This window comes from Schistocerca cancellata, chromosome 4 (assembly GCF_023864275.1).
Source record: "Schistocerca cancellata isolate TAMUIC-IGC-003103 chromosome 4, iqSchCanc2.1, whole genome shotgun sequence".
NCBI lineage: Eukaryota > Metazoa > Arthropoda > Insecta > Orthoptera > Acrididae > Schistocerca > Schistocerca cancellata.
Genome location: NC_064629.1, coordinates 138149105 through 138176930, shown reverse-complemented (window position 1 = coordinate 138176930; position 27826 = coordinate 138149105). Strand labels below are relative to the sequence as shown.

The 27826-nt window shown below is 40.8% G+C and overlaps 1 protein-coding gene across 1 annotated transcript in view; it reads left to right on the top strand.

Moving 5' to 3' along the window:
• LOC126183926 (paired amphipathic helix protein Sin3b-like) overlaps positions 1-27826 on the top strand; it is a 280872-nt gene that overhangs the window by 175490 nt on the left and 77556 nt on the right. The window contains exons 14-15 of the mRNA XM_049926273.1: positions 1710-1853; positions 23588-23825. Of these exons, the coding sequence (XP_049782230.1) occupies positions 1710-1853; positions 23588-23825 (382 nt within the window). The remainder of the gene's footprint in view (positions 1-1709; positions 1854-23587; positions 23826-27826) is intronic.

Genomic DNA, 27826 nt, shown 5'->3' with positions numbered 1-27826 from the left:
TGGGCAAGTGCTTTACCAACTGAGCTATCCAAGCAAGACTCATGACCTACCTAACAGCCTTAAATGAGCTGGCACCTCATCTCCTCCCTTGCAAACTGACGGAAGTAAGGCTGTGAGGGTAAGTCGTGCTTGGATGGCTTAGTCAGTAGAGCACTTGCATGTGAAAGGAAGAGATCCCAGGTTTGAGTCCTGTCACAAAGTTTTAATCTGCCAGCAAGTTGCAGATAAGCATTGTGAAAATTCATCCTTACCACCACTAGAATTGTTATTCTTCATACTGTTGTGCGTTCAAACTGCGTTGTGTATATGAATTGTGACTGAGTACTTAATTTTATATGATTTTATTATTGTAACTGTACTTATCATTTAGCCATTAATGGAATGTATGGTCTGTCATAGTCTCTAGATGGCAGACCACAAAGTCTTACAGTAAATAAATACACAAACAAAATAAAAAATACTTATCAAGTAGGCATGACAGCAGATATCAAAAGAATTAAGAGAAAAGCTACTAGGATTGTAAAAGATCAGCATAGCCCATGCCAAAATGTAACAGGGGTGCTCAGAGATCCTGAAAAGGAATCCTTAGAAGAGAGGCAGCGTTGTTCTCATGTAATCCTTTTAGATAAATTTAGAGAACTGGTATTTGAGGAAGATTGTGTGATAATTCTGCTTCAATCATTGTATATCTCACATACGGCCTGTGAGAATAAGATAATAGAGATTATGGTACATATGCAGAAAATGGTCAGTCATTTTTCCCTGACTGAATATGTGAATAAAGTAGGTCAGAAAATCACTAATATATTGGTACATATGTTGTTCTGCCACACTCTGTATGGAGGCTTATGAAATATATGTGTAGAGGTGGAGAGTGCAGACAGCTCCACACCTACTGTAGGAATTATACCCTGTTCAGACTCACATTTTGATGTACCCTTTGACATCATTAAGGAATTTTGGCACTTGCTGTCACATTTCATCTTTGTTTGGTATAATTTCATTGACTAACTTTCCCATAATATAAGAATGGGCTTGTCCCTTTACAGTATTAATCACTTATTGCTGATACACTACTCTGCAAGTTCTCTGAGATTATATTCATTTTTTTACTGTGAATGCCTTTGCAGCTCTTTCTCTGTCTCTCCCTTTCACTATCTCACTCTACTCCTTCTCCCCAATTCCAATCATTTCCTCCCAGCTTCCTCCCCCCCTTTCGCCCCTCACCCCCCTCAGCCTTATATTTATCTTCTTCCTGACTTGTCACTGAAGTTTAAATTTAGTTTGCTGACCTCTTTTTTATCATTCTTTTCTATTATTCATGTGTCAATGTAGTTCACACATTATTAATGCTGTAGATGGAAGAATAACGTAAATTTGTGGAAATGAATTCTATATGTATATGTAGACATAGAAAATAAGGATGTCATGACAAATTAGAGAGAGAGAGTTTATTGATAAAACCATTAATTTGGCAGATTTATAATTCAGGTAATTGACAATTGCTGTAGGAGGGAAATAAGATATTGTTATACAAATGTGTGTCAAATTTGTGTGTGACAAGCATGGTCATGACATTTCAAAGTTCACTACAAATAATCTTTTAAGAGCATGATTTCATTAGGTTATAAATTCACATTTTCCTTTGATGTATTTGGATTCTGAAGTATCCTTTTGTCAATTTTTGTGTCTTCTTGTTTCAAATCCAGGGCTTCAACAAAGTGTGGAGGGAACAGAATGAAAAGTACTACTTAAAGTCACTGGATCACCAGGGTATAAATTTCAAGCAGAATGATCTGAAGGCCCTAAGATCAAAAAGTCTTTTCAATGATATAGAAGTGATTTTTGATGAGGTAAGAACAGTTCCTTTTTTAATTATAATATTTAATGTTTTGTTATTAATTCTTATAAATGTTGTTCGTTTGGCTTGCAAAGAGTTTTCTGGAGTTTCCAACAGTTCTATGCACAGGGTGTATGCGCTCCGGGACAACCAGGAAATCGGGGAAAAACCTGGGAATTTTTTCATCCTGGAGGAAACTGGGAGAAACATGAGAAATTTTTAGAATTCCGGGAACTTTTCGTTGTTTTAGTTTTGACTGGTAAGAACTGATACTCTAACAAAGAATTTTACTTTAGCCCGCCACTGCAATATAATGCTGCAGCAATAAAACATAAACGAGGAAAGAAAATAAAACCTAAGTTGCAAAGGAAGTGCGACATTTACAGCAACAAAATACAGTCCTCACATGAGCGTCTGCCAAGAGCATAATGTGTCAAAGGCTTTAGGATGAAGACATCCAGTACTTCATAACAACAAACTGCTTCTGATGGGCGTGATGTCACAACAGTTTCATTAGGTTCATTTGAGTATTTGCCAGCGGGCTTATGCACATACGCAGTTGAGTCGCGTATGAGCAGTACCTTCTCCCGCTTCTGGCTACTTGAAGTGCTGCTGCTAGCTGTATCCAAGGTAACTAGACACAAGCTGTATCAACAGTAGCAACAGTGAGCCGGATACTACCCAGAAACATTTTTCTTACGCGCCCAAGCTGCAGATTCTCACATGCGCAGAGCAGTAAGAGTTGTAGTGGGATGAGGGCTAGTCTCCACGTGAACTGTGTTTACATTTTGTGAATTTGCTGTTTCTTCTTGGTTTACAGCACTCAAATGGATACAATACGGATTTCTGTGACCAGGAGCTATAAAGTGAATTAAAATACATTCACATAATTATGGAGGGCTAAAATATGGTATTAGTTTCAGTTTTCTGATTTTATTTTATTTCCAGGTTTTTTGGCAGTCTGTTATTAATTGCCTTGCAGAACACTGAAGTTATTTTTGTTGATTTGATAAAAAAAATTGGCTTTATTTAATCTTTTCCACAGAGGCGGTCAATTTATTTGAAACACTATTGGGTAGTGTCAGATGTTTGTGGAATTTCAAGTGCACATTGTTATCCTTTTGGACGTATGGCATTATGCCATAATAAAGAACTAAACTTGAGATAATACCGTATTGGTACTCCAAGAAAATTTTCGTCCCGAAAACCACACTGAAAAGTTTAATATCAGTTTGGGGCCTATGCCTTTGTGAATCTGGACATACGAATGTGCTCTTTAAGTCGGATTATGAATTAAATTATGGTTTACAAAATTCCGATGCTCTTAGATTATCCTCTGATTCTGTTTCATTGATGACGTAATGTAAGGTCTCGTAATGCTATATACGCACGAACATACAGACTACCTACGTCATCATAGCTGCGCAGGCACAGTAATGCCGTTTCCTGGTGCTTTCTGACAACTGCTGAAACGAATTTTAATAGGTCGCGCGCAAATATTGCGATTGGTGGTTTGAAAAGCGTTACTTTCGAAGTTCATTTCATTTTACACAATATGAGTTATGTTATGTGTGTGAACATGCTTTGAATTTCTTAAATCACAAAGCATTTGATTCTCATTTAAAGCTTAACACTTTGAGGGCTAGCCACTTAGAAGAATTTTGTGTCCAGAAGACCAGACATTTACATCATTACTTAAAATTTTACTAGCACATTTGTGTGATGTATCAGCATGTAACACATGCCAAAAAGGCAAATATTATATGAGAAAGTTTAGCTTTTCTTGTAGCTACACTATGTACATAAATTTATACCATTAATTTTTCCTATTTGTGTCTTCGCGCTACTTAACAGTGATATTGCTATAGGGTGACTAAATCACGTGTTCTATGCTCTGAATCACTACGTTTACATGCAACGCATCTTCTAAAAGACAAAAACTGAATTTCGAAAACCGTTTTTCGCTATCGTGTACGTTAAGGTCTGAAGCGGATTTGCTAGCCCAGTTAACTGCGGCACCTGGAAAACAGCAGATGTAGTTTATGATTCAATCAGCACACTCACTAGTTGTCTTAAATTAGACGAATTATAAACAGCTTCAGTCTAATATTTCTGCTTATCCTTCACTGTACAAAAAGCCACTCCGTCAATATTAGCCGAATTTTTTAAAAACAAGACTAAACCTGACTGCCCAAGCAAGTTTCAGTACCGGCTGCATTTATATGGGAGTGAAAATTGGTTGCAGAATTGGAAAACTGGCAACCAGGAGTGGCTTTCCGGAATCGATTTAGAAGTGTTTACATGACCATCCAGAAGCGGCATTGGGATATCGGTTTACAAAATCCAGTTTTGTCTGGCCCTTATGAACACAATGAATATCTGCTACCATCGGCTGGTGAGATCATGTGACATGAGATATGATTGGATTACAAAAGTGCATCGCGATCTCGATTTCAATGTTTCGGGAACTAACGTTCTGTTTGGTGAAATTCGATTGTATACATTCGTAATATGAAAATATGCAGCGTACGTGTTGCTGCAAATCAAATATGTTTCAAAATAGCATTTTTTCTGGGGTTCGTTTCCTAAAGCGGCGGGAGGTTCTACACGAGTGTATAAAACCTTGACCATTCAAAGGATTAATAAGTTTGCTGATTTCGAGAGAAAGTAGACTGCCACTTAACACAGAAAAAGTGTATTTTCACCTGGGAGAAAGTGTATTTTTTAAACGGGAAATCCAAGAAAAATCCAGGAATTTTTTTTTTTCCTTGTCCACGTATACACCCTGATGCAGTATCGAAGACAATCTGAAGACAGTTTATGACTGTGCAGTCATGTGACAATAAATAAATTCTGTAAGCCACAATTTACCATACATAGTAGATGATTAAGTGGCACCATTAACATGATTTTTAAAAATTCTGGGTGAGTCACAAACTGTGGAAAGGATAATAACAACTACTGTACTTACCATGTAGTTGAGACAGTAAGCAGCAAACAGATATGTAAGAAAGATTGAACTTGTAATTAATATTTCTGGACAATGTCCTACATCAGAGCTAACAACAACAACAATAACAACAACAACCCCCCCCCCACACACCTTTTCATTGTTTCTTTCAATAGATGTGCATAACAACTCCTAACTGCCTATTTTATCTCCACCATATAAAACAGTATAAATTGTGGAATTGGTAACACATCAAGTAATCTTTTTTTTTTTTTTTTTTTTAAATTGCAAAATTTGTTGTGTCCTCTGGAATAAAGCACAAACAATTACCAGTTCATAAAACCTGTTTTTCCTTCAACCACAAGTTTAGGCAGCTGTGCACACCTTCTGTTGCTTAAATTTACATCTCGTAGTATATCAAATTAGCATTATGACATCTGAAAAAGTACTGTATCAAAAATACATATTTGCATTTAGCACCACTTTTAATGTGCATTTTCAACTTCTCGTGGTGTAATGAGTAGTCCATTAAATTTCAGGCATGCAGCGCTGCAAATAAAATTTCCTCCACTGATATTTCGGCCACATATCGTCCGGCCATGGCTAGATGATACACGGCTGAAATATCAGTGGAGGAAATTTTATTTGCACAGCTGCGTGCTTGAAATTTAATGGACCACATTTAATGATTGAGAGTAAAATAAACAAAATAATCATAAAATATTATATTAGTCTTAAAAGCTTTTCTTGCAGATTTCTGCAGCATGCCATACATTGCTAATGACAAGTATTATGTAAATGAAGCTCTGGCCTCAATAAAGAAGTGGTTTGTGAGATACTGTCTATTGGCGTTTTACTTCACAAGTTATTTAGTGCTAATGTTTTATGTGTGTGAATTTAAGCCTTTTACCTTGTGTTAAAAATTTGAAGTATCCTAAAACTGAGGAAGATTTGCTTTGCTTTAGTCAAAGGAACGAAGAAACTACACTCCTGGAAATTGAAATAAGAACACCGTGAATTCATTGTCCCAGGAAGGGGAAACTTTATTGTCACATTCCTGGGGTCAGATACATCACATGATCACACTGACAGAACCACAGGCACATAGACACAGGCAACAGAGCATGCACAATGTCGGCACTAGTACAGTGTATATCCACCTTTCGCAGCAATGCAGGCTGCTATTCTCCCATGGAGACGATCGTAGAGATGTTGGATGTAGTCCTGTGGAACGGCTTGCCATGCCATTTCCACCTGGCGCCTCAGTTGGACCAGCGTTCGTGCTGGACGTGCAGACCGCGTGAGACGACGCTTCATCCAGTCCCAAACATGCTCAATGGGGGACAGATCCGGAGATCTTGCTGGCCAGGGTAGTTGACTTACACCTTCTAGAGCACGTTGGGTGGCCAAACACGCATACGACCATCATTGGCACCAAGGCAGAAGCGACTCTCATCGCTGAAGACGACACGTCTCCATTCGTCCCTCCATTCACGCCTGTCGCGACACCACTGGAGGCGGGCTGCACGATGTTGGGGCGTGAGCGGAAGACGGCCTAACGGTGTGCGGGACCGTAGCCCAGCTTCATGGAGACGGTTGCGAATGGTCCTCGCCGATACCCCAGGAGCAACAGTGTCCCTAATTTGCTGGGAAGTGGCGGTGCGGTCCCCTACGGCACTGCATAGGATCCTACGGTCTTGGCGTGCATCCGTGCGTCGCTGCGGTCCGGTCCCAGGTCGACGGGCATGTGCACCTTCCGCCGACCACTGGCGACAACATCGATGTACTGTGGAGACCTCACGCCCCACGTGTTGAGCAATTCGGCGGTATGTCCACCCGGCCTCCCTCATGCCCACTATACGCCCTCGCTCAAAGTCCGTCAACTGCACATACGGTTCACGTCCACGCTGTCGCGGCATGCTACCAGTGTTAAAGACTGCGATGGAGCTCCGTATGCCACGGCAAACTGGCTGACACTGACGGCGGCGGTGCACAAATGCTGCGCAGCTAGCGCCATTCGACGGCCAACACCGCGGTTCCTGGTGTGTCCGCTGTGCCGTGCGTGTGATCATTGCTTGTACAGCCCTCTCGCAGTGTCCGGAGCAAGTATGGTGGGTCTGACACACCGGTGTCAATGTGTACTTTTTTCCATTTCCAGGAGTGTATAAAAAATCAGTTTTTAATTTGTACTTGGTGGTTATAATTATACTGATGGTGTTCCCAGTGCTGCAATGTGGGTTGTATACGTGGCGGGACACTGAAACATCATAGGTAGGTCCATTAGTTGGTGCTCTGGCAGAGTATGCTGAATAAGATAATATTTCCACTTTCTGCTGCCAGGTGAAAATAAGGTGCTGAAAGCACTCATAATGTGAAATGTTTTCCTGTTTTGATATTAGTATGCTGTTTGTCACTTGGCAACATGTGTTTATTTCTTTTTTGAAGTGACTGTTATTGTAAACAGTTAAGAGGGATGAGTGTTTTCTGTAAGAAACCCAGTGACTATTGAGAAAAAAGGACTTTGCACTACAGATAAAGTTGTTCTATCAGAATGGCAGCAATAGCGGTGCTGCATTGTGGGAATGTTGCCAACAGAAACAGCTGTGGAGAGGCTCCATGTTGATATATGAGCTAAAGAATATGACCAAGAAATTTGAAGGAACAGGTGAATTAGGTGGTGAAGCAGGGGGAGAAAAGCAGCCCATTCCCATGGCAGTTGAAGAAGTTGCTGGAGATATAACCGACTATGCAGCACATGCCTCAAATTTTGCAGCCAGTGCTTGAGTTGTGTCATAGGAATTTTCTCTCCCATGGTCAACAGTTAAAAAGATTTTGTGGCACATTTGATGCTGGTGTCCCTACAAGATTCAGAATGTGCACTAAATGAGACCCCAAGATAGGCTTCAATGCCATGACCTTACCCCTCACTTTTTGGCACACATGGATGTGGATGACATGTGCCTGGGGAATATCCTTTGGATGGATGAGGCACATTTTAATCCGCATGGTGCCGTGAACTGAGCATATGGGCTTCTAGTATGTAACATGTTGTGCAGGAATAACCACTGCACCCAGCTAATGTGACTGTGCAATGTGGTTTCACAAGTTCCATCATTTTTGGTCTGTTTTTCTTTGAGGAGATGACTCCTCCTGGGTGTGTTAGGTGGAGAGTGGCATGTACACGTTATAAGGTCCTCCTTGTGCAGCACGTGATTCCAGCTTTCCAAGATTGCGACTGTGACCACACCACTATATTCATGCATGTTGAGGTGACACCACATGTCTCTCGCGAGGTGAAAGATTTACTTCGAGAAACCTTAGGTGATTATTGCATCATTTGTAAGCAATTTCACGATGTATAGCCTTCTAGGTACCCTGACCAAAATCTGTGTGACTTCTGGTTGTGAGGATATCTGAAAGATTGTGTCTGACCTGAAGGATTGCATACAATGACTTATCACTGATTACATTGGATATGCTGTGGGCAAACGTCGGCCATGCCGTATTATGGTTCCAGCATGTTGCTGAGTAAGAAAACCGTACTGAACACTTGTTGTAACTTGTGACCATATCCTAATAAATGTGCCAAAACCACCATTATCATGCGTTTGATCGTTCCTCTCCTTTTCCTGCATCCACACCACATTCTGACTGCTTACAGTGCTATATTTTCACCTGGTGACAGAAAGTGGAACTATTATATTTCTTTTTTTTTTTTTTAGCATACTCCACAAGTACTCTGATCAATGAACATACCTGAAGTGTTTGAGCATCCTGCAATGTATATAGATCAGACTGCAGCACTCAGAATGACACTATCAGTTTAATTATAACCACCCAGTATGTATAAATTTTAAATTCGTAGTCTAAAATGGTCACAATACCTCTTACAATTTGTGTTTAAAAATAACAACACAAGAATAATGACTTGCAGAGTTAAATTTTTCAGTCAAATGCAGTCATAAATCACACTTGTATACTGAACTGAAATTAGTGATTTCAAGCAGAGAATGGCCACAAGCATCCCAGGATATACTACTGCAGAGCTCGGAAGGAGGAGATAGGACAGAGGGGGTGGAAACTGTTTGAGGAGGGTGTGGGGACAGTAGGTTACTGTAGTTTGCGGATGGGATACTTTTGGGAGTGGAGAATGTGTTGTAAGGATTACACCCATCTGCACAGTTCAGAAAACTGCTGTTGGAGGGGAGAATCCAGATGGCCTGGGTTGTGAAGCAATCATTGAAATCAAGTGTGTTATGTTCAGCTGCATGTTGTGCCCCAGGATAGTCTACGTTGCTCTTGGCCATAGTTTGGTGGTGGCAGTTTATCCTGATGGAAAGCTGGTTGGTCATGATACTAATATAAAAAGCTGTACAGTGGTTGCTGCAGAGTTGGTATACAACATGGCTGCTTTCATGGGTAACCTGGCCTTTGATGCAATAAGATAAGTATGTGACAGGACTGGAATAGGAAGTGATGGGTGGCTGGATTGGGCAGGTATTGCTCCTGGGTCTTCCACAGGGATATGATCCCTATGGCGAGGGGTTAGGATTCGGAATGGTATAGGGATGGACGAGGATGTTTTTGAGGCTGGGTCGGCGATGGAACACCACTTTAGGAGGTGTGGGAAGAATCTTGGGTAGGATATCTCTCATTTCAGGGCTTGATGATAGATAATCAAAGCTTGATAAAGGATTATCAGTCAGGTGATCTTGATTCACATTACTATCATTTTCAGTTTCATTTAATAGTTTATTTGTGTTACATTTTACACTTTGGTCTTGTCAACTTCAAATTTCTTACATTAGTTTTCTTACATTAGTCATCTTAGTCAAAGTGTTAAACATTTGGTGCAAGTGAATGTACAGCATAAACTTGCCCATGCTTTATTTTTGTGTCCTGTAATCTAATCTGCTGTGGTACTGGCTGAAAATTCAGTGTGAAAACAAAAGTTTTCTACAAGCACAGGGCATAGTGCATTTTTCTGATTGTATGTTTGATTGTAGATGTGTCAGAGCACTACATATTTAGGCTAACATAACAATGATCTATGGATTACTGGGTGTCAGACTGTAATGCTTAACTTCAAAGGATTGACTCCCTGCCAGTCATAGAATTTTGCTCCTTTTACCTGGGCTATTTATTTGCTTACATGAAAAAATGTGAAGTCGCACTGTGGTTTGGTATCCACATTAAGCTGTAGGTCAACCTATAACAGCTTGGACAGGTCAGTTATGAGTTGGATGAAGGCATACTACCTTCAGTAGGATTGTGCCTATGAAAGCACAGTAGTGTTGAAATCAGTCCTCAGATTGGTAGCACTTTACCTTTTACACTGCTCTGAAAGAGCATTACAACCAATCCTCTTTTGAACATTTTAACATTCATGGCTAATTAGCCCTACACATAAACAAGAATAGTTAACCTACTGTATTTTAGTGGTAGGCTTCTTTAGGGTGCATTATTATGGGTAGTGGCTTGTTCTCGCACTCGCATGCCTTCAGTGTGCCTTATAAGGAAACAGCATGTTTCCTTGTTTTGCATTCTTTCCATCGAATGTTTTCAGAACTGGAGGTTGTTAAATACAATCAAACACTTGGAAAAATGATTAGAGACTCAATACCTGACAAGCAATTATATATGTATCTCATTCAGCTGTTACTGGATATTACTGTTTAGAATGTTGAGAAAAATCTGAAATAGGTTTTTAATCCTTTCAGACCTGATTTGACAGAAGAAAAATTTTTATTTATGCTCCGATGCTCTTAGGTGAATTTTAATTGATTTTAGATTCAAGATTGATACAAATATATGTACCCATTTCCAATATGAACTTTCTACGCTTGGCTTCATTTTATGGACCAAAATAATTAGTTTCGAAATATTCACTGTAGTGATTAATACACTGATAATTCAATAACTACCATACATAATAATAATCATCATCGTCAAAAATCTACTCCCCAAGCAGCGGCAGAACTCACACATAAAAGACAGTTGTAATTGGCAAGCTTTTGGAGTCAGTGGCTCCTTCTTCAGCAGGAGGATTGAAGGGAAGGAAGAGGGGTGAAGGAAAAGGACTAGAGAGGTCTAGGAAAAGGGGTAGATTTCGGGAAAGTCACCCAGAACCCTTCAACCCTTCTGCCTGAAGAAGGATCCAGTGGCTTCGAAAGCTTGCCAATTACAACTGTCTTTTATGTGTGTATTCTGCCACCACTTGGTGAGTGGATTTTTTATGTATCCTATTAAATAATTTTGTCAATAATTGATTGTTTTCATTGTTAAATAATAATATTCAGTTATACAATGGAGTATAACTAACCAACAACCTCTATGGATTCTGGCAGTCACAACCTGCTGCTGCACTGCTACATTCACTTGTTGATTGTTTTAGAGTGGTGCCAAACATGTGGGAGCTCTTGTCAATGATGTAAAGATTGAACATTCACAGATGTGCACATGAAGTTTCCACTGAGGAAAAATATTTCTGTTGCAGCTGGTAGTCTCTAAAGATTAATGTACACAATTGTAGCCAGAGGGTCTGAAAGGGTTAACTTGAATCATTTGAAAATTTCATTACCTGCGACATGGCTTGGTTTGCAGAAATTAAAAATCACCCATCTCTAAATTCCATCATAATTAGTAAGATCAGAAGTGGTAAAAAAAAAAAAGACATGAACTGATTCAGTCCCTTAGCTTAACAAAATAGGAAATATCTAATACTATGACAATCCACACTAACACTACACCAGTTTCTCATCACCATCCTTAAAATAATAAAGAAATGATCTAGACATTTCAAGACTCAGTTGCAGCACAATGCCATTTTTTGAAATGAACTTTCTATTGAGAAAAAAATGCATACTATTGATTTGGTGACAGGAGGGGTGATGTGTCCAGACAGTAATAACTTTGTCAAATAGGTGGCATTTGTTATATACACTCCTGGAAATGGAAAAAAGAACACATTGACACCGGTGTGTCAGACCCACCATACTTGCTCCGGACACTGCGAGAGGGCTGTACAAGCAATGATCACACGCACGGCACAGCGGACACACCAGGAACGGTGTTGGCCGTCGAATGGCGCTAGCTGCGCAGCATTTGTGCACCGCCGCCGTCAGTGTCAGCCTGTTTGCCGTGGCATACGGAGCTCCATCGCAGTCTTTAACACTGGTAGCATGCCGCGACAGCGTGGACGTGAACCGTATGTGCAGTTGACGGACTTTGAGCGAGGGCGTATAGTGGACATGAGGGAGGCCGGGTGGACGTACCGCCGAATTGCTCAACACGTGGGGCGTGAGGTCTCCACAGTACATCGATGTTGTCGCCAGTGGTCGGCGGAAGGTGCACGTGCCCGTCGACCTGGGACCGGACCGCAGCGACGCACGGATGCACGCCAAGACCATAGGATCCTACGCAGTGCCGTAGGGGACCGCACCGCCACTTCCCAGCAAATTAGGGACACTGTTGCTCCTAGGGTATCGGCGAGGACCATTCGCAACCGTCTCCATGAAGCTGGGCTACGGTCCCGCACACCGTTAGGCCGTCTTCCGCTCACGCCCCAACGTCGTGCAGCCCGCCTCCAGTGGTGTCGCGACAGGCGTGAATGGAGGGACGAATGGAGACGTGTTGTCTTCAGCGATGAGAGTCGCTTCTGCCTTGGTGCCAATGATGGTCGTATGCGTGTTTGGCGCCGTGCAGGTGAGCGCCACAATCAGGACTGCATACGACCGAGGCACACAGGGCCAACACCCGGCATCATGGTGTGGGGAGCGATCTCCTACACTGGCCGTACACCACTGGTGATCGTCGAGGGGACACTGAATAGTGCACGGTACATCCAAACCGTCATCAAACCCATCGTTCTACCATTCCTAGACCGGCAAGAGAACTTGCTGTTCCAACAGGACAATGCACGTCCGCATGTATCCCGTGCCACCCAACGTGCTCTAGAAGGTGTAAGTCAACTACCCTGGCCAGCAAGATCTCCGGATCTGTCCCCCATTGAGCATGTTTGGGACTGGATGAAGCATCGTCTCACGCGGTCTGCACGTCCAGCACGAACGCTGGTCCAACTGAGGCGCCAGGTGGAAATGGCATGGCAAGCCATTCCACAGGACTACATCCAGCATCTCTATGATCGTCTCCATGGGAGAATAGCAGCCTGCATTGCTGCGAAAGGTGGATATACACTGTACTAGTGCCGACATTGTGCATGCTCTGTTGCCTGTGTCTATGTGCCTGTGGTTCTGTCAGTGTGATCATGTGATGTATCTGACCCCAGGAATGTGTCAATAAAGTTTCCCCTTCCTGGGACAATGAATTCACGGTGTTCTTATTTCAATTTCCAGGAGTGTACATTGTGTTTACTGCAGTCTGGATTTCTGTGTTTGGTTCTGTACTGTTTGACCATGTGTCCATCTTCAACTCGAGTCACGTGTTTTGGTGATATGATTAGCTTGAAACAAAACAAAATTATTACTCTCATATGATCATTGCTCTTAGTTAAAGTCTCCCTATTTTTGTTAGAGTCCAAAAACATTCATTGTTGTTAAAAGTCTAGGTTATGGTAAGTTTGTCATAAATCTAGCACATCCTGTTCCAAGTCTGCCCTATGGGGCACAGGTGCCTGAGAGAACCCATCAGCTCGCCCATAGGCAGGCAGTAGTAGAGGTGATCTGCCAGGTAGTTCTGTTGCACTGTGTACACAACTTGTTCTGCACCTGGGCAAAACGTATGGCTACCTGTGTTTATGGGCAATCAGCCTGGACAGTAAAGTTGTGTAGGCTATTGACCGGCTGTCTCACTGCCTGCGCAGGCTGCTGTTTGCCCAACCCTGTCCACCTCTGTTAGCAAGCACTCGGCTGCATATAGGTGGGTATGAGAGCTGGAATAATCTGATCAGGTAATCTTTTTCATTGTCCTTCATGAAGTGCTGTGCACCTTGTTGGTCAGTGTCTCAGGTAGGTAACTTGGAGGAGTGGTCCCACTGAGAAAAGCACTTGTGCACACCACAGGATGCTCTGCCAGCCTTCCTTTATTTAAGCAAGCCGTATTGTAGCATGCTGTGACATTGATTGTCATGCTCATTGCCACAAACATATATTAATGTTATCAGCGTAAATATATTACTCAATTAGTTACATAAATCTGGGGTGTCATCATACTCTGTACAAAGGGTCAATATTTAACCATCTTCTGAATGTAGACACTGTTTGTAGCACCTGAAAGGAGTTCAGTGCATGAGACTACATAAACTTTTCTGGCATATTAAGTAATAATACTATTGTAAGATCCGCACTATTACACTATTTGTCATAATAATAAATTGTGCTGTCTAATCTTTCCATGAAAACAGTTGAGAATTACATCATTTATTTATGAATAACCTTTTGCTCCTCATCATCAACTAGTCTGCCTTTACATTACATAAATAATGTCCCTTTTAAATATCACTTTCGTACTTTTCCTCTGTAACAACAAATAAAGCATAAACTGTTTTTCTTTGATATTATTTAACCAAGAAATGGTTTCTCTGTATATCCACAAAGTTAAATTCCTTTATTTTATTCAGTCAGCATATGCCTACAATCTGATAGTATTAATCTTTCCAAACACGTTAGTGGTACAGACATGTGATCATTTCACGATCTACCTTATCTGAACATTTAGAGTGTTTTCCGGATGGGATGTTTCTAAGCCGTGTTGAATTTTTCTGTTGGCATTATTATTGAATCATCCTTGATCCTTGTCATGATATTCCTTGCTCATACATCTGTTTCATCGACCTCTCTGTCGTATTGGTAGACTGCAATAGTAAATACACAATTTGCTGCTTGTATTCCATCAGCAATACGAATCGCTATAGTGACACATCATTTCATCTTAATGAATCCCAATTGACGTGTCTTTCTCCTTTCATCCTCTTTCCTCGCCAAACTTACAGATCTTTCCAGGGTCGTCACAGCTCTGTTGTGAATGTGTGTGCTGTGAACATGGGGCCCTGAACGATTCCATTACTTCTTCTTTTCCTGTGCTGCAATCTTATTCTCTGACTATATCTTTTCACAGACATGGAATCTCAACCAGATTTCCTGTTGATAACATAACTTGTTTGTAGGACATTGATCATGGCTTTTCCTTCTTGTTTGTTTATTATGCACCACTTATTTCAGCTAACTCGTGTTTGGTTCCCTCGTCCTTATTTGACCTCACTTTTTACAAAATTAGTGCAGGCCATGCGGCATACAATACTCAGCGACCGATGTGGTAGCCAGTCCGTCCGGGGGCTGTCAAGTACTTGTACAAATGTAGGCCCTTGACAATGCAGGGAATGCGCTATTGACACCAGAGACAAGACAGGTGGCCATTGCTCTGGTTGGATAGCACCCATGGGGAGAGCCTCATTCAGAGAAAGTGGCATCACGTTGGATATCATACACAGTGAAAAGAGTAAAGGTGTCATCTGATGGCTATGAGGCTCCAGCAGTCTCTTCATGCAGACCTGAATGCTTCAGTGCAGAGTTCTTTCTAACCACTAAACCTATGTTCTTTGTAGATAATATTTAAATGTGTATTTGGAGCACTCTGTTCCCTCAGCAAATTATGAAGTGGTTCCATCTTAATTAATGTAGTGAATCCTATCCCTGTGCATTAGTCTTTTACAAAAAACTTAGATATGTACTTTTCACCATAACTCGCCCTAAGAGCCTGAACAGGGTACAAGGTTTCATATTTCAGTGAGACTCAGTGCTGAAGACAGACAGGGAATGCCATGAAAACTGCTAGAAGTGAGGAGTCCCCTTTATATATCTTGTACATTCAGACCCACCAGACTATATAAAGCTGACACCATAACATTGATCTTTGTTTTTGCGGGTGGTTTACTTCCTGAGGGAGATAAAATCATGGTCTACTATTGTGACGTAAAGCTGTACTTCCCATCACCAATGCGGTGTCTTCCTATTGCAAAACCAGACATATGAAGACTCTAGTGAGCTGCTTCATGAACACTCACCATATGAGCAATTGAGCAAGCACCATTCTGTGGCTGTTGTAGAGACTATCATTTTTCCCAGTCCCCAAAGTGTGATACCTTAATTAAGAAATATAAAATCCAATTGCCTCTCATATTTTGAAGGCTGGAAAAATTATGATTGCTTACATCTCATCCCAATAGTATCAAATTTTGCCAATACTATCATCAAGACATTGGCAGTGCCTTGAATACTTACTCTCTCCATGCCTCCATTCCCTTGAGATCAGCCTCAGATAGTCACTCAAAGGCCCATGGGGGAGATAGGCCTCAACTCCCCACACACAGTTGAGAAGCAGCATCCTCCTGTGGTGTCCGTCAGTGACAGGACTCCCTTTAGGGAACCCTCTCCCTAGAAATTTACAGACCAGTGGCCTGATGCCAACCATTGGCTGAAGGAACCACAGACTGCAAGTCCCAGGGCTGCCCACCCCTCTTCAGTGCCTACTCCCACAGAAGATGAACCATCTCAAGAGTCCTAATCCTCCAAAGTAGTTTACGAGAAAAAGAAGAAATCTTTGGAGAAGACTACTCTGGTAACTGTGGAGGAGGCAGATCCATCCACACTATCAGACTTGGAGCCTATGTTTGTCAGTGTCGTTCTACTCCACCGGTGACAGACAGTGATCTCTCGGCCCCTTGTGCTTAACCAGAACTCCCATTATGAAATAATTTAATGGAACTGCAGTGGATATTACTGTCACCTACCAGAACCACAGCAACTAATGTCCTCCTGTACTGCAGTCTGTGTTGCTCTCCGAGATAGTACTATAATTCATTCCTGTCTACAATTGTACATATGACTACAATAGCTCCTTAGTTTAACTGAACATATTAAGCATTTATTATTACAAAAAGAGGAATATATCAAATGCGGTAAAAAAATTACTTATCTACTGAAATGTGATCATTGTATAGTGTCTTATTTTGTTTTTCCCCTTGAGAGGTCCAGATTCAGAGTCATATCCACATCAGGCAATATATATTTTTTTGTTTCAACATGAGTAATCATCTGCACATTTGCTCAGCAACACCATGACAAACATTCTAATCACTTTATGTAAATAGTGACAACAACTGCCATAGCTGTGTCCGGCTTGCTGGGATTTGCAATGGTCCTTACATAAAAAACATAATAATACAGTATATTAAATGCATTATTAGAATTCATACTTTTTCAAAATTATAATTAGAAGTTATATGTCCACAAAAACTTGAATGTGTCAGTAAGTTTAACAATAAAGAAGTAAATGTTTGACATTGTTTCCTTATCCAATTATTTTAAAATTATGTAAATTTCTATTAAATACCATAATTATTTTGAGTACTAAAATTTGTAAATGTTTTTGGTACAACTAGTTACTTTATTATTTACTATTTCAATAATAATCAGTCCTGATTTTCCATACTGTCTTTCTCGAACAATCTATACAATAACTTCGTACAAAAACTGTGCTACATCAATGAATCACTATTCTCTTGAAACTTATAGTTTTTTAAGTGCCTGGGGATGCATAAATATTTAAATTTATCCAGCATTGTAGTTTTGTTGATGAAATAGTCTGTTCCACTGTGATACTCAACATTGTCACTCCAAATAATATTAAATAATGAATAATAAATGTAGGAAGAATAAATACAATCATAGTTATATGATAACATAATACTGTATGTACATCTGCATCTATATGACCACTTTGCATTACGGGACCGATGACCATCGCAGCCTGGTCGCTTCAGTCTCACAAACAACCAACCAACCAACCAACTTTGCATTACGCACTTAAGTACCAGGCAGAAACTTCATTGAACCACTTTCACACTATTTCTCTACCATTCCACTCTCTAACAGTGTGTAGTGTAAATGAACATTTAAATTATTTGAATGCATTGTGTCTGTTCCTCCAAAAAAACAGACACCGCGCAGATCCCACAGCTGTGAAACACTAAACGTGCACTTTCTGTGCAAGCTTTGGTATCTCTTATTTTATTACAGTGGTCATTTCTCCCTATGTAGGTGTATATCAACAAACATTTTTGCATTCGGAGGAGAGTGTTGGAGACTGAAATTTCATGAAAAGATCTCACCACAGTGAAAAATTTGCGCTGGATTACCCCAAAGCAAGAAAACTATAAACGATTCACTGGAGTCGTCATCGCTGCAGCCAAAAGGATTATACCATGCGGAGTTAGACAACAGTATATTCCTTGCTGGGACAATAATATTAACAAACTTTATGATAAATACCAAGAAACAGGAAACCCTGAAATCGGTGGACAAATATTAGAGGGACTAAACACACACAGAAAACACAAGTGGCAGGAAGTCACGTACCAGCTGAATTTTACACATTCCAGCAGAAAAGCCTGGTCATTATTGAGGAAACTTGGTAACTCCACTTCAGCATGCCACCAGAAACCTAAAATAAAACCGTCGGAGATAGCATTGCACATAAAGGTGTGTGGTGAGAAAACCCCTCGTGATCCAACATCTGAAGCAGAAACTAAAGAAGAACTACAAGAACTTGATAAAACTCTGAATGACGATACATTGCTTTCGTCACCATTTAGCGAAGAGGAAATCAAGGGTGCGATAAAGACCTTAAAAATACCCAAAGTGGCAGGATTGGACGGTATATTCCCAAAATTTATAAAATACCTCGGACCTAATGGAAAAGCGTGGCTAAGAAACTTTTACACCAACATTTTAAACACTGGAATAGCCCCACCACAATTTAAAATAGCTCACACACTAGCAATTCTTAAACCTGGAAAGCTACCAGAAGATCCAACTAGCTACCGCCCCATCGCCCTCTTGAGTGTATGCTTTAAGTTGTTGGAACGCCTAATACTTAATAGAATTCAGGACATCGTGGATGGAATAACCCCTCCATATCAGGCAGGTTTCAGAAACAAGCGCAGTTGTTGCGAACAAGTTTTAGCCCTAACATCATATACAGGGCTATTACAAATGATTGAAGCGATTTCATAAATTCACTGTAGCTCCATTCATTGACATATGGTCACGACACACTACAGATACATAGAAAAACTCATAAAGTTTTGTTTGGCTGAAGCCGCACTTGAGGTTTCTGCCGCCAGAGCGCTCGAGAGCCCAGTGAGACAAAATGGCGACAGGAGCCGAGAAGCGTATGTCGTTCTTGAAATGCACTCACATCAGTCAGTCATAACAGTGCAACGACACTTCAGGACGAAGTTCAACAAAGATCCACTAACTGCTAACTCCATTCGGCGATGGTATGCGCAGTTTAAAGCTTCTGGATGCCTCTGTAAGGGGAAATCAACGGGGCAGCCTGCAGTGAGCGAAGAAATGGTTGAACGCGTGCGGGAAAGTTTCACGCGTAGCCCGCGGAAGTCGAAGAATAAATTGGCTCACGCCACAACTGGAGACCGACAGCGCCGACTTCATCTTTCAAAAGGATGGTGCTCCACCGCACTTCCATCATGATGTTCGGCATTTCTTAAACAGGAGATTGGAAAACCGATGTATCGGTCGTGGTGGAGATCATGATCAGCAATTCATGTCATGGCCTCCACGCTCTCCCGACTTAACCCCATGCGATTTCTTTCTGTGGGGTTATGTGAAAGATTCAGTGTTTAAACCTCCTCTACCAAGAAACGTGCCAGAACTGCAAGCTCGCATCAACGATGCTTTCGAACTCATTGATGGGGACATGCTGCGCCGAGTGTGGGAGGAACTTGATTGTCGGCTTGATGCCTGCCGAATCTTTAAAGGGGCACATATCGAACATTTGTGAATGCCTAAAAAAACTTTTTGAGTTTTTGTATGTGTGTGCAAAGCATTGTGAAAATATCTCAAATAATAAAGTTATTGTAGAGCTGTGAAATCGCTTCAATCATTTGTAATAACCCTGTATAGAAAGCGGATTCCAGAACAGGATGAAGTCAAGTGTAGCTTTTGTTGATCTGTTGTTGGCATACGACACTGTGTGGCTCCAGGGTCTTATGCTTAAGTTTAACAGACATATGCCTAGTTTAAAACTGGCAACCTTAATGAACAACAAGTTGACGAACAGGTCTTTCAAAGTGAACATAGGCCACAACACCAGCAGATCGTATAAAATAAAAAATGGCCTTCCTCAAGGATCTGTGTTGGCCCCAACCCTTTTTAATTTGTATATTAGTGACTTGCCAAATACAGTCAGCAGGAAATTTTGCTACGCCGATGATTTGGCACTAGTTGTACAAACTAAAACATTTGGGAAAGGAGCGAACGTACTCACAGAAGATCTGGAGTCCTTGAATTCCTATTATAAAAAATGGCGACTCTGCCCTAATCCAACCAAGACTGAGGTGTGTGCTTTCCAGTTGAACAATAAAATGGCCCACCAGGAACTGAATGTGAACTTCTGTGAACAAAGAGTCAAACACAACTTCAACCCCAAATACCTTGGCATAACACTAGACTGCTCCCTGACTTACAAAAACATTTAGAAAACGTAAGCCAAAAACTAAAGAGTCACAACAACATCCTGAGAAAATTGGCTGGCTCGACTTGGGGAGCTCAATCATCCACCTTATGTACTGCCCCAATAGCCCTGGAATACCTTGTTGCCGAATATTGCTCTGCTGTCTGGCATTCGAGCACTCGTACTAAGAAAATCAACGTCCAGTTGAACGAGTGTATGAGGATAATAACAGGTACTATTAAATCCACCCCAGTCCTTGGCTGCATACTCTAAGCAATATCCCACCTCCAAAATTGAGAAGGCAAGAAGCAACAGCAAGAGAGTGGTCAAAAATTCATGACTCAGGTTACCCACACAATCTACCAAACCATGATGTTTTGAATGAAATACCATCGACCCGCTTGAAGTCACGGAAGCCTATATGGGTTAATACACAAGAACATCAACCTGACATCAAGGAGCAATGGCGACACTTTTGGAATGATTCTGGAATTAATAAACAAGGTATCCAAGTTCCTACTCTGGAATTACCGGGCTTTGACCTGAAGAGATGTACCTGGACTAAATTAAACCGTATCAGAATGGGCTGTGCAAGATGCAATGCATATAAGTACGAGTGGGGTCTATGTGACTCACCAGCCTGTGACTGTGGAGCACCAGAACAGAACGTCCGCCATATTATTGAGGAATGCCCCTTAAGAAGATACGCCGCACCTGTATCTGAGGTTATATATGTGAAACCCTCTGCTTTGGATTGGCTGTGCAATCTAGATATTGAGCTTTAAATATATGAGTGAGTTTCTAGTCAGGCTTGCCAAGCTTTTAACGTGTAGTTATTTTGTCTTGAGTGTTTGTACTTTATCCTTTTGTGCTAGTGCTTGTTTTTTACACATGTACTATTTACACATTGTTTTGTTTCATGCATTTTGTTTACATATTGTTGTTCATATATAAAATATTGTCGCTGTATTGCCATATGCAAAATTAAAAAAATAAATAAATAAACAGCAAAAAATGCCTTTGTCTTAATGATTGCCACCCCAACTCATATATCGTGTCTGTGCACTCTCTCATCTGTTTCATGACAATACAAAATGAGCTGCACTTCTTTCAGCTTCTGCAATGATTTCCAACAATCCGATCTGGTAAGGATCCCATACTGCACAGTAGTACCCTAGCAGAGGTCGGGCAAGCGTATTGTAGGCAATCTCTTTAGTAGGCCTGTTGCATCTTGTAAGTTCTGCCTATAAAACGCAGCCCTTGGTTTGCCTTTCCCACAAGATTATCCATGTGATCAGTCCAGTTTAAGTTGTTTATAATTGTAATTTGTAACTATTTAGTTAAATTTGCAGCCTTTAGATGTGTGTGATTTATCATGTAACCAAAATTAATAGATTTTTTTAGTACTCATGTGGATGACCTCTCACTTTTCGTTATTTAGGGTCAACTTCCAATTTTTGCACAATACACATATCTTGTCTAAATCATTTTGCAATTGGTCTTGATCTTCTGATGACTTTGCTAGTCATAAATCACAGCATCCCCTGCAAAAACCCATTCCTCACCGCCGACAGCTACCAACAAATATGCCTCACCAACAGCACGTGGGCTGGTATCCTGATGGTTACCTAGGTTCTTGGGTCATGAGCCTTTTGCCCCCAATAAGTGTGGCTTCCAGTTGATCCATAACTGACTGTCTAGTTAGATTGGAAATAGCAAACCAATAGCTGTTTTTTGCCTACATCACACTGCAGAGTCCCCCCCCCCCTCCTCTCCCTCTCTCCCTCTTTTTTTACATACAAAAGGCATATGACACCACTTAGTGCCAGCACATCTTTCTTACCTGCTATGACCGGGGCTTTTGAAGTTCTCTACTTATTTTTATTCATCAGTTTATATCCTTGCAATCATTTCAGATTAGAGTTGATAAGTTGCTCTCCTCTGGTCTAGCATTCCTCAGGGCTCCATGCTGTGTTACACTCTTCCTTATCAACATCAATGGGCTAGTGACTTCTTTCAAAGAGGTATTAAGAGGAAATATGTTACATTAAAAGGAGGATGGACCCAAGTTAACATGTGTGATTGCACAGACATCTGAAAAAATTTTATGTCACTGAATTCATGCACATTTACATATCCAAGGAACCAGCATTAAGGTGAAATACAGTGCAACTTTTTACCATTTTTTCACACGAAGAAATATTTTTTTTTAAATTACTAAACATTTGATTTAATTCACTTCCACAGTTGCCTGTGCTTTTACTCTATAGGTGTCCATGTAGTGGAAAATACTTGTATGTGCAGTTACATGTATCTTCCTTTATTTTGAAATTTACATAAACATTAATCTCAAGTGTACAAAAAGCTGAGTGCCATGGCAAGTGACTACATTCTAGATTGTTAGAGGTTCTAATCCTGTACTAGATGATTGTGCTTGTGTGCATAAGATATCAGTAATATCTGGGTGTAAGTGCCCAGTTATCACATTGAGGGTTAGAACAGGTATTGCAGTCACAAAGGATACTGAAGACTTGTTGAAAGAAATCTAGTTAGCTTGTGACATATTTGATTAAAAAAAATCCAGGAGGATAAAACATGGGCTATATTTTGATGCTCCATCATGGGCCAAGTGCCTACAAATGCTACTTAAAATTCAGATATCACCAAATGGATGTGTGCATAACCAAAGAGAGAAACAGTGCATGCTGCTGTGCTGACCATTGAACTTTCAAATGTGTATGTTGTCAACTTAAATGGTTGATTTAAAATATTGTCATGTTAGGATATGTGAATTGAAAATGAAACCATCAGCTTGTCCCCTATGCAGTTTCATTACTTTACTAATATTAAGAATGGGTTTTTAGCTCTAATATATGTTATTTTTGGGTGAATATAGATCCTTTTTGGTGCAGTTTTGCGATATTTCTAAGGAATTTTTGTGAGGGAAATAGGACTGGACTGTAGAACATTTTCAGAAGAGAGGGTGAAATATTGATGTGTGTCCTAAGGTGTGTTTGATATAACAGATTATAGCTCCTAATAGTTGCATGTGTTATACGTAACACATTTGTGTGTGAAGTGCAAACAAATCATTTAAAATTGGTTTCTTTTTCTCACTAATTCTTACATTCATCTCTTTGAAGTTGTTGGTGAATCATATATACTATGTAATGATTTTTTTCAGGAGACATATTTTAATTTTCATGTGGGCACACAGTACTTCCAAAAATATTTTCGAGCTTTTATAGATGACAATATTTTAAACCTAGATTATGTAAGTTATTGATGATAATAATTTGTTCTTCTAGCGGCATGAACAAGCAGAAGAGACAACAGTAGATGTTTCAACAGGACCTCATTTGATTCTGCCCTATAAAAACAAATGTATATTGGATGACACTGCAAATTTGCTCATCCATCATGTGAAGAGACAAACAGGTATTCACAAAGAAGAGAAACATCAGATCAAATTACTTCTCAGACAGCTGGTACCTGACATGTTCTTCCACCCACGCCAAGAGCTGAGTGAGGATGAGAGAGAAGAAGGTATGCATGATATTATCTATTTTGATCTGATAACTTTTAAATATTTCTGTTGTATTAACTTTTATGCTAGTAGCAATTTTGGTATTTAAGTTTCATTATTAATAGGTGGCTGTGGTAGAATTCATAATTGTCATTTGATTACTTCATGAGTTCTTTCGTGCTTTGAGATAAAACTATCAAAAATTGTGTGCATTCAAGGGAAAACCTTTCTAAGCAGTTCTGTACTTTCATATATCTTTCCAACTGTCCCCAACTAATATTTCCGAAAGGTAGGGTAGTTTTTTGTGCTCTTTTACTTCTTTTGAACCAATGTGTCCCCTTGCAATTTTGTAGTTTTTTCTGGTGAATTTCTCGCAATACACAAAAATGAATAAGTTGTTTAACTCGATAATTGACAGTTGTGTTATAAGGATATACACAATACAGGATTTTGGTGCTAAAGACATGAGATTTGTGCTCTCAGTGGTGAACAAAGAAGATGTATTTGCCTCTTTTTGGATTAAATTAGGGTGACTTTGAGAACTAAACACCACTTTAGACAATACATCCTGCTCTGATAATGATACTACTTGGTTAGGAAATATCCATGACAGATGGTAGCAGAGGTCTTAAATGTGTAAGACACACTCTGATCTCAGTGTAATATTTTTGGCTGGAGGTATGTTTATGTACACTTATTACCGACACAAAATTACATATTTTATCATCTGCACACTCTTTATTGTAGTTCAGCTATGTGTTATATTTCAGCGAGAAGCTTGAAGAATAAAATCTTTCAGAGCAACTTTAACAGTCTTGGACTGATGTCCTTTCTAAATAGATCTTATCTGGGTCAATGAAAGTAAAAGAAGAAAGAATACTGAGCTTCATACATACTGTTTTCCCATGTGTCATGAATTAAAACTACTAAAAATAACAGAAAGAGGAGCCTGTTGTTGATGATATCAGACCCATCACCAGGAGAATGTAGTTATTCTGAATGATACAGTGTTCCTAGATGAGGTGTAGTTCCAACTTTGAGGCATTGTTAATAATGAGTAATTGTACATTTGGGCAAATGAAAGTCCTAAGATGTTTGGTGAAGAATAACTTTATTCCAAGAAAATTTGTGTGCAATTTTCTGGTGAAACTTAACAATTTTCAAATTGTCTTGGACCTCCACTGGTGTCCCAGGAGGGAGGGGCAGGGGTGGGGTGGGGGTGGGGGGGGGCTGAGACCACCCTGCAGGAAGAGGTGATGGCACCTGTAGTGGCAGCTGTTTCAGGCTCTGGTGAGAAACTGTGTCAGTGAAAAAAAAAGAGGATGCCTGCAACCACACTCAGTGCTGGGTCCACTGCTGTGTCACACTCATCACATGGCAAAAAGTGAAAGGAAAGTCTTCCAACACATGCTTTTCTTGCGAATCAATACAAAGCAGGAGTCCTCTGATGAATCAAACTGTGCAACTGATCCTACTGGAAATTGCGGCAGTAGGTAAGCATTGGAATGCGTAGTGAAGGATGTATACATCCTTTTGTACTGGTAATTGGACAACACTAAGGCCCACTGACGTAGCTTCTGTGTTGTTTGGCTGGGACAGGCTGAGAGGAACCAGACAGGGCCGTCAGTGGCATGTGGTCCGTAACTAGTAAAAGCGGCATCCATACAAATAGTGGTGGAAGTGAGTAACACCATAAATGATTGCGAGAGCCTCTTTCTTGAATTGGCTGTAATTGTGTTAAGCCTTGTTAAAGGTCTTTGATGCAAATGCAATTGGCCTGTCAGTGGAGCCCATACAGTGTGACAACACAACACCAATATCATAAGAGGAGGCATCCACTGCAAGCATGACAGGCTTTTTGGCAGACGAAGTGTACAAGACACTCATTTCTTCAGTAACAATTTTCTTGCTGTTGCCAGTCAGTCCTCTCTCCCTTTGGCCATCATCAGCTTCCCCCCCCCCCCCCCCCCCCCCTGCCCAAATAGCAAAACTCATCAAATACTTTTATTGTCTCATTTCTGGATCTAATTCCCTGAAAACTTCCTGATTTAACTTTGCAACATTACATTATATGTGTTTTCCTTTTGTTGATATTTACCTTATAATCTCGTCAAGACTGGATCCCTTCATTCAACTGATATTTCAAGCCCTTTACTCCCTCTTACAGAATTGCAATGTCATCAGAAAACCTCTTTGCTCAAGACCTATGAACAGTATTTGCCTACACTAGACATCTTACAGCAGCTGACAGATGTGGCCTGAATACTGCTTCATTGCTCTTAGAACTTAAAGAGATGTTATTATTCATTTCAGATTTTGGTTTGGCAGTATCATCTGCATAGTTCAAAACTCATTCCTCTCATTTCAATCATTTGTCTTTGCTCATGTTACACATAAAATCACATTTCTTTTCTCTGCCATAATATGTAGTCTAGTCTGACACTTCTGTTAAATTTTCACCCCCTTTATGTATGTTATGGGTTTTACAGTTTCCAGACAAATGTTCTCTATTCACGCTACCTGCCACTTCCTGTCCAATATTGATTCTTGATATATGACCAGATGTCTTCCCCCTTTTCCAGTTTTACTTTCCGAATCACTGCCATGTTTAACTTTATCTTTTTCACTCCCTTCTTCTAATTTTTTTGTTTCCCCCATCTCATATTGAATCTTCTAACATTTCATGCCTGAATTTGACAGAGCTCAGTTTCTCTTCTGGTAACTTTTATATACCGTATTTATACACGAAGGTGAACACAGAGAAAAGTCAATTTAGTAACATCAACAGCCAAATAACAAACCACTTTATTTACAATGATAGAAGGAAAAGGATCGATTGCCAATCACAGTAAAGAAGACATGCTGAGTTGCACAATGAAAAGACTGTTACACATTTAGCTTTTGGCCAAAGCCTTCTTCAGAAAAGGGAACACACACACACACACACACACACACACACACACACACACACACACACACACACACAAAAGTATGCTATGACTGCCCTGTCCATCAGCTCAGACCGGGCACTTTATTTAGAAGAAAATGAAACTTACCTTTATCACTCTCCACTTCTGTGACTGGAGTAGGCACACATGGAAAAGTATACACAAATATAATCCCTGATAGACAAGAAACAGCCATAGCCACAGAGCTGCCAAAAAATGACCTGTCCAAATCTTGAAGGCTGAACGTCTGAATACAATTACAACACCACTTGTCCATGGGACAGAAGTTAACATTTGCTCTAAAGACAAGTCTCTGAATAGCTTGGCAGACTGAAAACGTTGACTCCGTGTTCTGGAGACAGAAGTAGAACACTCACTAGAGATGTAGCCCAAGTCAGAGCTCACACAGAACTGTGTCTCGTGGCCTTGTGGCTGTATTTCATAACTGGTGCACTGTGGAGGCACCTGAAACTCTGGGAGGCATGTCTCTCACCTTGTCCGGATTGGCACCACCAGTGATGCTGCTTGGACATGCAACATATGTCCAAGCAGCATCACTGTTGGTCTACCTTTGTGCGATATTATTGACTATCAATGACACAGCAACCCCCCTCCCCAAGACATCCTCGCCTATGTTGGGTAAGATTGCGGAACACGATGAGGAGGAGGAGAATGGGACACCGATGCAGATGCAGGGACAGGTGTCGAGACTACAGTTGGTGTTGAGCATTGACCCACATCCCTGCATTTGCCCTGAGCAGGGCTGCAATCGAAGACTGGGAAACCCCAGGGGGCACACCTCTGTTCTGGGCACAAAAACTGTTAAACTTATGTGGATGCTGATGGGGTGACGAAAAAGAGCATAGGATCCTCAGGAGCAAGTGGTCGGGTGACCAGACACGACTCCTCCTCAGGCCGTGATGTGGATGGCACGCATGACTATGATGCTGCAGGCAGCTCCCGGCCGACTTCCATTGCCATTCCCCATGGGGGGGACAACCACCCCACAGCAGGAGGTGGTGGCTGCTGCAGGCCCTGGTGACAAACTGGGTCTGCAAACAAAAAGGGGGTGG